This window comes from Myxine glutinosa, chromosome 8 (assembly GCF_964187855.1).
Source record: "Myxine glutinosa chromosome 8, kmMyxGlut1.1, whole genome shotgun sequence".
NCBI classification, from domain to species: domain Eukaryota; kingdom Metazoa; phylum Chordata; class Myxini; order Myxiniformes; family Myxinidae; genus Myxine; species Myxine glutinosa.
This window is the reverse complement of record NC_136268.1, coordinates 190,001-204,435: the sequence shown is the minus strand read 5'-3', so window position 1 is coordinate 204,435 and position 14,435 is coordinate 190,001. Positions and strand designations below refer to the sequence as shown.

The window sequence follows — 14,435 nt, the reverse complement described above, 5'->3', positions numbered from 1 at the left end:
TCCACGGCACAGATTTCGACACGTGTTAAATAAGAGGTGACTAAATGGGAGATGGTAGGAATCAAAAGCCGGTTTTATTTTAATTATATATTTTCCCAAACGTGGTTTAAAACGCTTTTCCAGAGATTGTCAGTGACACAAAATACACCAGAATACTGAGAGTCGTTGTCGAGTAATAAAGAGGTTCCAAGTACTCCAACTTCAAACTCTGTGATTGTGGTGTCACGATATGAAAGATGTAATTGTTGTAAAAATCAAGATACAACATTGTCCCAAGAGTAGGTTTAATCGAAATTCGTTCTCGACAGCATCTAGAGAGAAACCAATAAACATTGTATTAATATTACAGGTGAATACAGGTGCGTACAGGTGGTATAACTATAAATGAGCTTATCATATATATAGCAGAATCGTTACCTTTCTATGGAAGCCCAGAGGAGCTATAGAGTTACATTGCGATGATGGATGTACATCTCCTGTCTGCGCTGAAAGGCAGTCTCTTTTATATAGGAGCCGCGGAGGTGTCGCGTAGCGGCAATGAGGAGAATAACATCAGTGTCGTAACTTGGATGACGGTTTCATCACAGTAATGATCCATGTAAGAATGCCCTTTTGCTTTTATGAGCAGCAGGAGGGTAGGACAGACAGTTTGGGATTATTCAACTACCCATGGGAAATATGGTTTCATAAAGATGACGTCATCGGTCACGTGGTCTGGCAACCATATTTGATCAAAGATTTCAAAGAAGCGAACGCCTCCTCGGGCTCGTGTGTGTGCGCTCACTACGGTGTCTCTCTACGTCTCGAACGTGTGAGCTTCTCTGGCTTTTATAACCAGGCCTTCCTCTTTACGGCGAGGTCTCTTGCCCTACCAGTATCGCGCATGCACCCTCGCAGCACTGAAGTAGCACATGTGTAATTGCTATTCCTCCAAAGTGTGTGCGAGGGGTCGCAATAATGTGGGCCATATTGAAATGCAGTTGTATGGTGCGAACGAATGATGGTGATTGGAGAGATAAATACAGAGGAAACCTTCCCCCTACCTTTTTGAGCAAAAAGTTATTTTGTGCTTTGTGTACCATCGTCAGTCACACACATCAATGGCATAGCACGACGCATTCCCACCCTTTTATTGTGATGTCAAATAAGATATTTTCTTTGTTGTTCCCTTCATCAAGGCATCCAGTCGGTAATCCGAGTGCTTGAAGATGGCCACGTATCTGTGGCCCGCGACATGCAGCGCCGACGGCGTGAGCAGAGGGAACGGCGTGGAGAGGAACGCGATCAGCTGGCACAGCACATGACAGACCTCAAAGAGGAGCAGGAACGCAGTCGACAACAGTTGCAGAATCTCAAACAGGTTTGCAGCCATGTTGGGATGATTTGAAGAGATTACGATTGCTTATGCTTCCAAGTATTTTTTTTTTTATATCTTCCCCTTTTCCTCCTTTTCCTAACATGTAACCATCTACACAGTCCCAGCAAGAGGCAGAGATGCGAGCGTTGGTCGAGGAGCAGAAAAGGGCACAGGCACAGGCTGAAATCCAGGAGAAGTACGAGTCAGAGCTCCTTCATGATAAGAAGGTTGGTCAAGCAACCTTTCATGTTTCCCTCTGGCGTATGCGTCTGCTGGAGCTTTTTCACATTTGTCGTGTTGAGGATCATGGAGATTGACTTCTGAAGTGAAAATTGAAATCTCGCATTACATAGTTGAACACTTGGATTCATTCTTTTTAAGGATGCTTAGACAAGTCAAGTCGTGAGCATAACCAATGCTCAATATGAATAGTGTTGCTCGGTGCCAATCTCATGAGGAAGTCATCACCATTTTATCTTCGGAATGTTTCCTTGCTGTTTTCGGATCAAGCAATAAACAAGTGCAGAACCACAAGGCTTGCGGGAAGGCATAGCCTTGCCAGCTGCACTGCAGGAGGTTTTCAGTTAATTGACTCAATTCTGAGTTTTATTGTTGGTGTGTAATGGGTGTGAAGTGGAAGGGAGAGCGATTTGACGCTATATATATATGAGAGTTTGGGAAACGAGTGGTTCAAAGGTCGCATGTTGTTAAGCTGGTTATCTTGCTGACATTTTGGAGAAGTGAAAAGATATTTGCTTTGCCTTGCTGTTGGAGACCAGTCAGAAATACCTGCCACAAAAAAACAAAGCACGGAAACGCGAGTGTAATCGATAGGATGTGGTAAAGATAAAATAAAGTGTCTGTCTCTTACCGTTTTTACCAATTGAGCTTTTGACATCAAACTTTCAACAAACCTTTATTACAAAAATATGGAGCACTAATTATATATATTGTTGCGGATCTCGACGCCGGCCTTCTCCCCTTACTAAGGGGGGATTAGTCCCCTTGTCTTTCACTGGCCTGGCGGGACCCGGGACCTATGACGTCCTTCCCAGACAGCGCGAAATAGGGTATTAGGACTAGAATCGCTATTACCTAATTATTCGCGCTGCCCTGAAACGAGGAAATAAGCCCCGCATGAACCATGCGTGTTGAGACGCCGAGCGGTGCGTACACGCGATCCGTGCCGTTTAGATGGCGAACCCGGTTCTAGCGATCTTATGCGTGCCACGCTAAGTCGATGGATAAATCACAAAAGCGGTCGAATTGGAAAAAGGTGTTTGGTGTTTCTCGGTGAAAAAAAAGGTGTTTCTCGGTGTTTATCTTTCATAAATTAATCGTTTGTTTGCCGCGTCGCGAGCAAGGCCTTGCAGCCTCAGGCTTCCCCCGTCGAAGGTTGTTCCTTCCTTCGCTGTTTTGCTAGCTTTTTTGATTTCCCCTTGTCCACCAAGCTTCACCAAACATCTACTATTTGTCTCACGTTGTAACCCCCACACCCCCCCCCCCAAAAAAAACAAACAAAAAACAAACAAAAAAAAACTTTTATTTCCCTTTCTCCTCGTGTGCTTTTGTCTTTGCCCACGTGCGCTGTCTCGCCCCGCCCCCATTTTCCGCTTGCCTTCCACCTTTTGCCCTGTTCAAGTGACTCGTGGTCGTCGCTCTAGGCTTCCTCTCCCCATTGGTATTTTTGTGAATATAAGATTGTTCTTCACAGTTCTGTTTAAATATGTTTCAACTATCCCCTTCAGTGTTTTATTCAGTGGTTTATTACAACACGCTGTTTTTCTTCTTATTTAAAAGGCTCCTTTCAATTTCCTATTCAACTCATTCCATTTCAAAAAAATATTCAATCTCATGATTCCAAATCACTCCATGCTCTAAATTCTCATTCATTCCATCCCTCCTCCATCGTTCTTAAACGAATTGCTAACTTGAAAATCACAACAAACCCAATTTGTTATATATGTTCATCTTTCATTAATCATCCACTTTCTAAACTCCCCCCTTGCCCCTCCCCTTCAAATCTCCCCCCTTGCCCCTCCCCTTCAAATCTCCCCCCCAACCATCCCTCCCAAATTCTCCCTCCTCCCACCTCCTTCTCAAAGCTGCCTCCTCCCCACTTCCTCTCCCTCCTATGTCATACCTCCACCTCCCCCAACCTTCTACTTTCCTCTGCCCCCCCCTCAAACAAACTCTCACTGTGCCTCATTCCATCACCATCAAACCTTTCGTCCTCCTCATCCTTCCCTTTCTTGTAACTCTTCTGTAATCTCTGACACACTATCAACTGCTCTTCCTACATCCCCCTCTCACCCTTCATCTGACCCTACCCATCCCCTCCCCTGTCCTGCACCCGATGCTCGCCCTCTCTCCTCACTAACAGTATGGACCTCAAACATCCGGGGCCTTCGCTCAAACCTGATTGATCTCTCCATTCAGGTTGCTTCTGAAAATCCAGACTTGATCTGCTTAACAGAAACTTTCCTCCTTCAAGATGTCTCTGATTCCTTAATATCTCTTCCTGGTTACTCCCTCCTCCGGTACGATAGACCTGATCCTCGTCCTGGTGGTGGGGTGGCTATCTTTATCAAAAACTCTCTTCCTCACTCTCCCTGCACTGCCCTCTTTCCACCCCACCCACAAGAGTACCTCTGGCTACGGCTTCCTCTCCGCTCCCACCTTTTGTTCATATGTGTTCTGCACCGTCCTCCAAACAGTGATGACTCAATTTACATTTCTCTGTCGGACAACATGGACCAACTTCTATCAACTCATCCAAACTCTCTCTTCCTCATATGTGGCGACTTCAACTGTCATCATGCCAGCTGGCTGGGTGTGGGTTCATCTCTCACCAGCCATGGCACCTCAGCAAAGGACTTCTGCGACTCATTGGGACTGACACAATCTGTCAATTTCCCGACCCGGATCTCAGTCAATGGAGTATCTTCTCTTCTGGACTTGGTTATGACTAACTTCCCTGCAAATGTCTGCTGCTCTTCTTCTGCTCCAATCGGTTCTTCTGATCATGTGCTTGTTAAAGTGGACATCTCACTGGCCATTCTCAGAGAGCCTCCTCAGCGCCGACGAGTCTGGCATTTCACTCAGGCCGACTGGCACGGTCTGCAAGCAGCCATCAATCAACTGGACTGGTCTCCCATCTCTAATGCCTCTGACATCAATTCTTCCTGGGAATTCTTCCAAAGCAAACTGCTCTCTCTCATGCACAGATTTATCCCATCTCGTCTTCAGTTGTCTTACCCTTCCTCCCGTCCATGGTACACTGAATCTTGTGGTGAGGCAGTTGCCCTGAAACAACTTGCCTTTGCGTCTTGGAAGGCAAATCCAACTGAAGGCAATCTCAGTTCCTTCCACCAAGCTCGAAACAAGTGTGTTTCTACCCTCAGGAGTGCCAGGAAGCACTATCTCTCCTCACTCAAGATTGAACTCTCAAACCTGTCTCCTTCCTCCAAATCCTGGTGGCGTCTGGTCAAATCCGTTTCTAGTGTTTGTTCCCCCTCCATCCCCTCCCTTACCTCAAATGGCTACACAGTTGACACCGCACGTGACAAAGCCGAATGCCTCAACTCTGTGTTTGCCTCAAAATCTTGTGTCCTAAACCCATTTCTCTCTGTTCCCACCTTTCCCAGTCGAATCCAACTGCTCCTGGACTCTGTGTCCTTCTCTCCTGACAAGGTGGAGAAGTTTTTATCAAACCTCGACTCTGATTCTGCAACTGGACCAGATGGCATCAGCCCTCGGGTCCTAAAATCCTGCTCTGCCGCTCTATCTCACCCTCTCTCTGTTCTTTTCACCCTCTCTTTTGCTCAAGGTCATCTGCCAGCATCTTGGAAATCAGCAAACATTACCGCTTTACACAAAAAAGGTGCAAAAACAGTTCCTTGCAACTACAGACCAATCAGCCTGCTCCCAATTATCAGCAAAGTCATGGAATCCATCATTGCTTCAGATATCAAATCCTTCCTCTTCTCCAATGGCTTGATCTCTGATCATCAATTTGGATTCAGACCAGGTCATTCCACTCTGGACATGTTGCTTCTGCTGTCTCAACAATGGATGGAGGTCCTCAATGCCAAACAGGAAATCAGAGCTGTCTCACTTGACATATCACGTGCCTTCGATACGGTCTGGCACCCAGCTCTGCTCACCAAACTCACCTATGGTATTCAGGGAAATCTCCACTCATGGCTTGCGGATTTCCTCTCTGGTCGTAGGCAACGTGTGGCCCTGAATGGATTTCTCTCATCTTCCCTTCCTGTTCTGGCTGGAGTTCCCCAAGGTAGTGTTCTGGGCCCTGTGCTATTTCTGGTCTTCATCAATGACCTCTCTGACTCCCTGGAAAATCCTCTCTATCTCTTTGCTGATGACTCCACTGTCTGCCGCTCCATTCCTCATCCCTCAGATCGGCAGTCTGCAGCCTCCTCACTCTCTGCAGACCTGGACAAAATCACAGACTGGTCAAACAAGTGGAACATGTCTTTCAATCCTGACAAATCTCACACTCTTACAATGTCTCTCCGAAAGGACCGACTGGACAACCCTCCCATCTACTTTCTCAACAATCCTCTCCAAGAAGTTCTGTCGCTCAAGCTTTTGCGTCTCACTATCTGCCATGATCTTTCTTGGGAAAACCACATTTCCAAGCTGGCCTCCAAAGCCAGTCGCCGACTGGGCATCCTCCGTCGTGCGAAGTCCTTCCTTGGCACACCTGAGCTCCTCACCACATACAAGGCTTTCATCCGCAGCTCAATGGAATACTGTTCCCCCCTCTGGGCTGGTGTTCCTGCCTCACACCTTGCTCGGCTTCACGCTGTTGAGGCCAAAGCTTTCAGAATCATTGGAATCTCCTGCGATGTAGTCAACTCCGAGGGCCTTTCACTCACTCACCGCAGGCAGGTTGGTGGTCTTTCTGTCTTCTACCGACTCCTCTCCGGTCTTGCTCCCCCAGCTCTCTCTGTGCTCTGTCCCCCCAATGTTCCTTCAGGTCGCACAAGATCTGCCTGCAACCCTCTTATGGTTAAACTGCCAAAGTCTAGGCTCTCTGCTCACCTTCACTCTTTCATTCCCCTTTTCTCCTGCCTCTGGAACAAACACCCCCACTCCCTTCAATCCCACTCCTCCCTCCAGGTCTTTAAAACAGCTGTTCACCACCATCTCTTATCTTCCCCCATCGAAAACCTTGATCTTTTCTACCCCCGGTAATTCACCCCAGAGTCCTTGCAGTGTTCATATGTTTTATTCCTCTCCCACCTCCCCCCAAGTCCTCCCGATGTCCCTGCTCTCAAATGTTGTGTTTGTGTCCTTCCCCCTCTCTCCTCATCTTGTCTGCCGCTCCCCTTGTTTTTTGTGTTTTGTGTGTCGGTTTGTCTTTTTGTGTGATGAATGTTAGCTCTTTCACGAGCCTCAATCTTGTATACAACAACAACAACAACAACAACAACAACAAAAAAAGAACAATGTTTATTTACACTATTCACAATGGTTCAGAGAAAAAGGGGACACCGTGCAGCCTTAAAACAATCTTAACTTAATACCCAGGACAAACGGGCCCGTCACACACACACACACGGGGTTTGCAGCTGCAGGATGATGGTCCGCGTCCAAGAATGGCTCCCGTGCAGCTCCCTCCGGTCTCCGGCTCGTCCCGTGCAGATGGTAAGTAGAGAAGGCAGGAGCTCTCCACGTGTCATTTGGACGCACAGTGTTATTATTACGGGGCGAACGGTAGGGTGTGGGCTCTGGCGGTTGGCGGTTAATCACTCACAGGTTATTACCGCGTTTACTAGCGCGGCTGAAGTAGGCGGTTTTGCTTTCAAATCTTCCCCCTTGCCCCTCCCCTCCAAATCTTCCCCATCACCCATCCCTTTCAGATCTCCCCCCTTGCCCCTTCCCTCCTAAACTCCCCCCACACCCCTCCCCTCCGAGACTCTCCCTCACTCCTCCCCTCCTAGACTCCCCTCTCACCCCTCCTCCTCAAAGCGTCCTCCCCGCTTCTTCCCCCTTCCAACTTTCACCCTCATCTCCCTCAACCTTCTGCCTCACTCTTCCCCCTCCTCAAATAACACTTCACTGCGCCTCACCCAATCACCATCAAACCTTTTGTCCGCCCCATTCTTCCCTTTCTCCAAGCTATTCTGAAATCTCTGACACACCTTCAACAGCTCTCCCTACCTCTTCCTCCTCTTCCACATCTTACCCTACCGGTCCCCCCCCCCCCTGTTCTGTATCCGATGCTCCCCCTTCCTCTTCTTTAACAGTATGGACCTCAAACATCCGGGGCCTTCGCTCAAACTTGACTGATCTCTCCATACAGGTTGCTTCTGACAAACCAGACGTGATCTGCTAAACAGAAACTTTCCTCCTTCATGATGTCTCTGATTCCTTGGTATCTCTCCCAGGTTACTCCCTCCTCCGGTATGATAGACCTGAGCCTCGTCCCTGAGGGGGGGTTGCTATCTTTATAAAAAACTCTCTTCCTCACTCGCCCTGCACTGCCCTCTTTCCACCTCACCCCCAGGAATACCTTTGGCTACGGCTTCCACTTCGCTCCCACCTTTTGTTCATATGTGTGTTGTACCGTCCACCAAACAGTGATGACTCCATCTCCATCTCGCTGTCTGATAATATGGACCAACTTCTATCTACCCATCCCAACTCTCTCTTCCTCATATGTGGTGATTTCAATTGCCACCATGCCAGTTGGCTGGGTGTGGGTACCTCTCTCACCAGCCATGGCTCTTCAGCAAAGGACTTCTGTGACTCACTGGGACTGACACAATCTGTCAATTTCCTGACCCGTATCTCGGTCAACGGAGCATCTCCTCTTCTGGACTTGGTTATGACAAACTTCCCTGAAAATGTCTGCTGCTCTTCTTCTGCTCCAATCGGCTCATCTGATCATGTGCTTGTTAAAGTGGACATCTCTCTGACCATTCTCAGAGAGCCTCCTCAGCGTCGACGAGTCTGGCATTTCACTCAGGCCAACTGGCACGGTCTTCAAGCAGCCATCAATCATCTGGACTGGTCTCCCATCTCTACCGCCTCTGACATCAACTCATCCTGGGAATTCTTCCAAAGTAAATTGCTCTCTCTCATGCACAGATTTATCCCATCTCGTTTTCAGTTGTCATACCCTTCCTCCCGTCCATGGTACACGGAATCTTGTGGTGAGGCTATTGCCCAGAAACAACTTGCTTTCGTCTTCTGGAAAGCAAATCCAACGGAAGGAAATCTCATTCCCTTTCACAAAGCCCGAAACAAGTGTGTGTCCACCCTCAGGAGAGCCAGGAAACAATATCTCTCCGTTCTCAGAACAGAACTCTCTTATCTGTCTCCCTCTTCCAAATCCTGGTGGTGTCTGGTCAAATCTGTTTATGGTGGTTGTTCCCCCTCCGTCCCCTCCCTCACCTCAAACGGCCACACGGCTGACTCCGCACGTGAAAAAGCTGAATGCCTCAACTCTGTGTTTGCCTCTAAATCTTGTGTCCCAAACCCATCCCTCTCTGTACCCACCATACCCAGTCGTACCCAGCTGCTCCTAGACTCTGTGTCCTTTCCTCCTGAGAAGGTGGAAAAGTTTCTGTCAACCCTCGACTCTGATTCTGCAACTGGACCTGACGGCATCAGCCCACGGGTCGTAAAATCCTGTTCTTCCGCTCTTTCACTCCCTCTCTCTGTTCTCTTCACCCTCTCTTTTGCTCAAGGTCATCTGCCATCTGCTTGGAAATCTGCCAACATCACCGCTTTGCACAAAAAAGGTGCAAAAACAGATCCCAGCAACTACAGACCAATCAGCCTTCTCCCAATTATCAGCAAAGTCATGGAATCCATCATTGCTTCAGATATGAAATCTTTCCTCTTCTCCAATGGCTTGATCTCTGATCATCAATTTGGTTTCAGACCTGGTCACCCTACTCTGGACATGCTGCTTCTGCTTTCTCAACAATGGATGGAGGCCCTCAATGCCAAACAGGAAATTAGAGCTGTCTCCCTTGACGTATCACGTGCCTTCGATACGGTCTGGCACCCCGCTCTGCTCACCAAACTCTCCTCTTTTGGTATCCATGGAAATCTCCATGCATGGCTGGCGGACTTCCTCTCTAGTCGTAGTCAACGTGTGGCCCTGAATGGGTTTCTCTCATCTTCTCTTCCTGTTCAGGCTGGAGTTCCCCAAGGCAGTGTTCTGGGCCCTGTGCTTTTTCTGGTCTTCATCAATGATCTCTCTGACTCTCTTGAAAATCCTCTGTATCTCTTTGCTGATGACTCTACTCTCTGTTGCTCCATTCTTCATCCCTCAGATCGGCAGTCTGCAGCCTCCTCACTCTCTGCTGACCTGGACAAAATCGTAGACCGGGCAAACAAGTGGAACATGTCTTTCAATCCTGACAAATCTCACACTCTTACGATGTCTCTCCGAAAAGACCGACTGGACAACCCTCCCATCCACTTTCTGAATAATCCTCTCCAAGAAGTTCTGTCACTCAAGCTTTTGGGTCTCACTATCTGCCATGATCTTTCCTGGGAAAACCACATTTCAAATCTGGCCTCCAAAGCCAGTCGCCGATTGGGCATCCTCCGTCGTGCGAAGTCCTTCCTTGGCACACCTGAGCTCCTCACTACATACAAGGCTTTCATCCGCAGCTCAATGGAATACTGCTCTCCCCTCTGGGCTGGTGCTCCTGCTTCACACCTAGCTCGGCTTCACGCTGTTGAAACCAAAGCATTCAGAATCATTGGAATCTCCCGCGATGAAGCTAACTCCACGGGCCTCTCACTCACTCACCGCAGGCAGGGTGGTGGTCTTTCCGTCTTCTACCGACTCCTCTCTGGCCTTGCCCCCCCCAGCTCTCTCTGGGCTCTGTCCCGCAAATATTCCTACAGGTCGCACAAGATCTGCCTGCAACCCTCTTATGGTTAAACTGCCAAAATCAAGACTCTCTGCTCACCTTCAATCCTTCATTCCTCTTTTCTCCCGCCTCTGGAACAAACTCCCTCACTCTCTTCAATCCCACTCCACCCTCCAGGTCTTTAAAACAGCTGTTCACCACCATCTCCTATCTTCCCCCATTCAAAACCTTGATCTTTTCTATCCCTGCTAATTTCACCCCAATTCCACTTTTTTGAAATACCAACTTCTGTCCTGGAAGTCCTTGGTGTCCTTGGTGTCCTTGTGTTTTATACTTCTCCCCCCCCCCCCCTTCCCACGCCTCCTCCCCCCAAGCCCTCTGCCTCCCACACATCTCCCTGCTCTTAAATGTTGTGTGCTCTCAAGTGTTTGTGTGCTTCCCCTTTTCTTGTCTTCCGCTCCCTCTTTTTATATATTTTGTTTGTCTGGTTGATTGGTTTGTGAAGTAAATGTCAGCTCTTTCACGAGCCTCGATTCAGTATACAAAAAACCCCCAAAAAAACCGATGTCTGTCATGTTTTGTGTCACCGTTTTTTTTTCCTCAGAGATGGCTGAACTGGTTTTGTTAGGTTTAGCGAAACAGAGCTGGTCTGGTCTCTACCACATTCTGCATACGTGTTGGTCATACCCAGGATCAAGGGGGAGGTGAGAAGGTTAGAAATCTTCCCAAATGCTCCTGAAGGGAGCGGGTGTTTGTAGTTAATAAAATTCACACTTGTCTTGTTTGTTATTGTTTTTGTCAAGGTCAGTTTGAGTACAAAGGCGACGCGGACGGCCTTTGAATTTTGAGATAATTTCTAGTTTATTTTTGCCTTTGGTTAGTGTGCATGTGTATGTGTGTATTGTATTTCATTCCTGGTACCAGGTTACTTTGGAGGGAGCTTATGGAATGGTTAATCCTTTTGCAAAATAGGCAGGACACATGGTCATTTGAGGCAAAAACAGAACATAATGTTCATTTTTTGTTATTTTCCACAACTACAGCTCTTTTTCAGGAAAAGCAGGAGAAAGAAGCTCCGCATCATGATTGAAAGGCTCATAGAATGCAGCAAGTCCACTAGGTTTCCCTGCCAAGTGTCAATGACCGTCCAAGTGGGAAAGAGCTTTTGTTGCAGTCTTGGTGTTGAAAAACAATCGAACACTAACAGGTTTTTTTTGCAGGCGTATCGTTTCGCTTCGTACCCAGGTGTACCAATATTAGATTGGTCAATACGAGCTACGACAAGACGCCTGGTATTGACTTAACGGTTAAGGTGGCTGACCTGAGATCTTAGGGTCTAGAGTTTGAACCCCTGTTCTGTTATATAACACCAGGTGGGTTGACTCAGCCTGTCATCTTTATGAGGTATAAATGAGTACCAGCTTTCTGGTAGCAGGGGCACAGCTGCACTTCCAGAAAATGATGCAACCAGCAGCCACAGGCAGCATACAAAGTGATGATGAGCTATGACAAGGAAGATAACTGTTTTATGATGGAAATCAGTCAGGTGTGCAATTGATGACAAGTACAGTGCAACGAGCAGCACGGAGGACGGGTGTGTGAGGGAAGGAGGGAGAGGGAGAGTCTCGCGTCATCTCTGTCAACGGGCAACGATTTGGCTTCTTGTGCAAAGGTTGAGGTGGAAATTATGAACAAGGCTGATTGTTACCATCTCAAACTCACAACCTTTACACAACACAGAGTGCATTGCTGTGCCAGTTGATCTTTGATTTTGGGGCATATTCATGCTCACTGTGCATCTGGTTTTGAAACAGCTTGGTGGAGGTTTCTTTTCTCGGATTTGTTGGTAATGTCCGAAACCTTCAGCGGAATGTAACATGACGGCATCGAGTCAAACGTGGATCAATGTATGTGTCATTTCTCAGATGGACGTTAAACCGGCGTCCCTTTTGCCGACATTAGTTGGTGAATGTTAAAGATCCCACGGCATCCTTCACAAAGAATAGGCGAGGTATCACCACTGGCACCATGAACAAATTCCAAATTCATGCCCTAACCTTGGACGAACATTAGGCCTGGCCAGCCAGTTCGTGAAAGACTTGGGCCAAAACTTCCCACGGCCAACCCCACAAGAATGTCGGAACAATTGCGGTCATTAAAGAAGAAGAAGAAGAACACCGTATTTGTATCTGATGCTTTTATTCGGGATGCCTCTTCAATCCGCCTGAATTTAAGCTGAGTTTGACGTTCCATTGAAGGAGACCATTTTGTACTGACAAACGAGAAAATTGCCCAAAGGAGCAATATTTATTTAAGAAAATACCTCTCCTTCCCTCACCACCCACCTGCAGTCAAGAAGTGCTCCAAGCCCAAAAAGGGATTGTGCAGAGAAGCTGTGTGCAGATTTCTGTGACTGATGGTACAACGACACATTTCATCTTGCACAGTCCCTACGAGTTGATTTGTACAAAGGAGACCAAGCAAACCTTTCGTTATCTCTCTGTTCCGGAAAACCACGGCAACCTTTGCAAAGAGCTGCTGCTTTTGCGAAACCGGACTGGCAGGAAACCGGCAGAGCCTTATCGGGCCTGGCCTGCTACCACGTTGGGCTCTCCTTCTGCTTTTAGTGAACATGGTGATGCTTTCCTGAACGCAGCCCCACGTGGTAGATTTTATTGTACGGGCGTGAGGCATTGGCATTTGTTGCATGCGCATAGGATGCGAACCCTTTGGTTGGACTTCCAGCTGTGGCTTGGACAACTCGTTTGCAATGGTTGCAGAATAATGTCATTTTGTCTTCATGAAGAACTCTTCCTTTAGATTCTTATCTATTGCTTGGAGGAACTCTTGATAACCAGTAATGCATATACATTATCCGGCTAGCGTTATCAAAATTATTACGATGAATGACGATAAGCTTTGGCTCCAGATTTCTGTCAATGGGCTCTTGAAGGAACGCTCCGGTATACGGTACTCCATTTACCTTCCGGTTCAGGTTGCCTCCTCATTTGCTGAGCGTCCGTTAATTGCCTTGATGTGCAGTGAAGTTTGAAGCGAGTGCACTACAAGGTAGTTACTTCTCTTTGCTTTGTGACTGCACCCCAAACCAAGCTGAAAAATAATTGCAGCGCAGAAACCACATAAAGTTGTTCGTCAGTCTGAACCATTCAGCACTCGGCCATTTATTGAAATTGTCTTTTTAAATAAAATTACCTTATTTGGTTACGTTGAAGTTTTATAAATCGAGCAATTGAGGTCAAACTTGAGATGATAAAATTATTTTCAAATGTAACTGCGATTGATAGTAAAAGTAAAAAAGCTCTGGTATCATATGGGACGAAATGTGACTGCAATGGTCTCAGTCAGTACTACGTTTGATTGTGGAAAGAAGTGTGGGGTAAGAGTTGGGAAAAGCTTGTGAAAAAAGTAGTCATCAACAACAACAACAACAACAACATTCATTTTAAGGCCATTTTCCCTGCTAGAGCGGGGGTTAGCCTTGTGGTCCCCATGACGATCTTCTCCATTTTGCCCTATTTTCTGCATCTCTCCTTGTTAACCCCCTTGCCCGCATTTCTTCTTCCATCATCTTTAGCCAAGTCTTTCTTGGTCTTCCCCGTCTTCTACTTCCTTCTACATTCATTTCCATCACTCTTCTCAACCAGTCACTTTCATCCTTCCTCAACACATGACCAAACCATCTCAACCTGTTCCTCTTCACAGCATCAATCACAGGCTCTATTCCCATCATCTTTCACAATTCATCATTTGTCTTCCTCTCTCTCAACGACACTCCGCACATCCACCGAACCATTCGCATATCCACCCTTTCCAGCCTTCGTTGCTGCTCTACGTTCATTACCCATGTCTCGCTCCCATAAATCATAACACTTCTCCAACATGCAGCATACACCTTTCCCTTCAGCTTCAACGACACTCCCCTCCTCATCAGCATGCCACTCAGTTCCCAAAACCTCTTCCATGCACATCTCACTCTAGCAACCGTTGCCGAGTCTGATCCACCTTCTCCATTCAGCATGTCTCCGAGGTAGCAAAATGTTTTCACACCTTCCAGCTTCACGCTGTCTCCAAGATACAACTCAACATTTCCTCCATCTGCAGCTCCCTCTGTGCACACCTTACATTTGAATGTAGCTGGCACACTGGTTAATGACCCTCTCAGACCACTACATTTTTGATGAACACTCTCAGCG

The 14,435-nt window shown here is 47.3% G+C and overlaps 1 protein-coding gene across 3 annotated transcripts in view; it reads left to right on the top strand.

Moving 5' to 3' along the window:
* LOC137432259 (switch-associated protein 70) overlaps positions 1-14,435 on the top strand; it is a 96,842-nt gene that overhangs the window by 44,739 nt on the left and 37,668 nt on the right. For all 3 annotated transcript variants that reach the window (XM_078782850.1, XM_078782851.1, XM_078782852.1), the window contains 2 exons: positions 1,179-1,360; positions 1,477-1,584. In XM_078782850.1, coding sequence (XP_078638976.1) covers positions 1,179-1,360; positions 1,477-1,584 — 290 coding nt within the window. The remainder of the gene's footprint in view (positions 1-1,178; positions 1,361-1,476; positions 1,585-14,435) is intronic.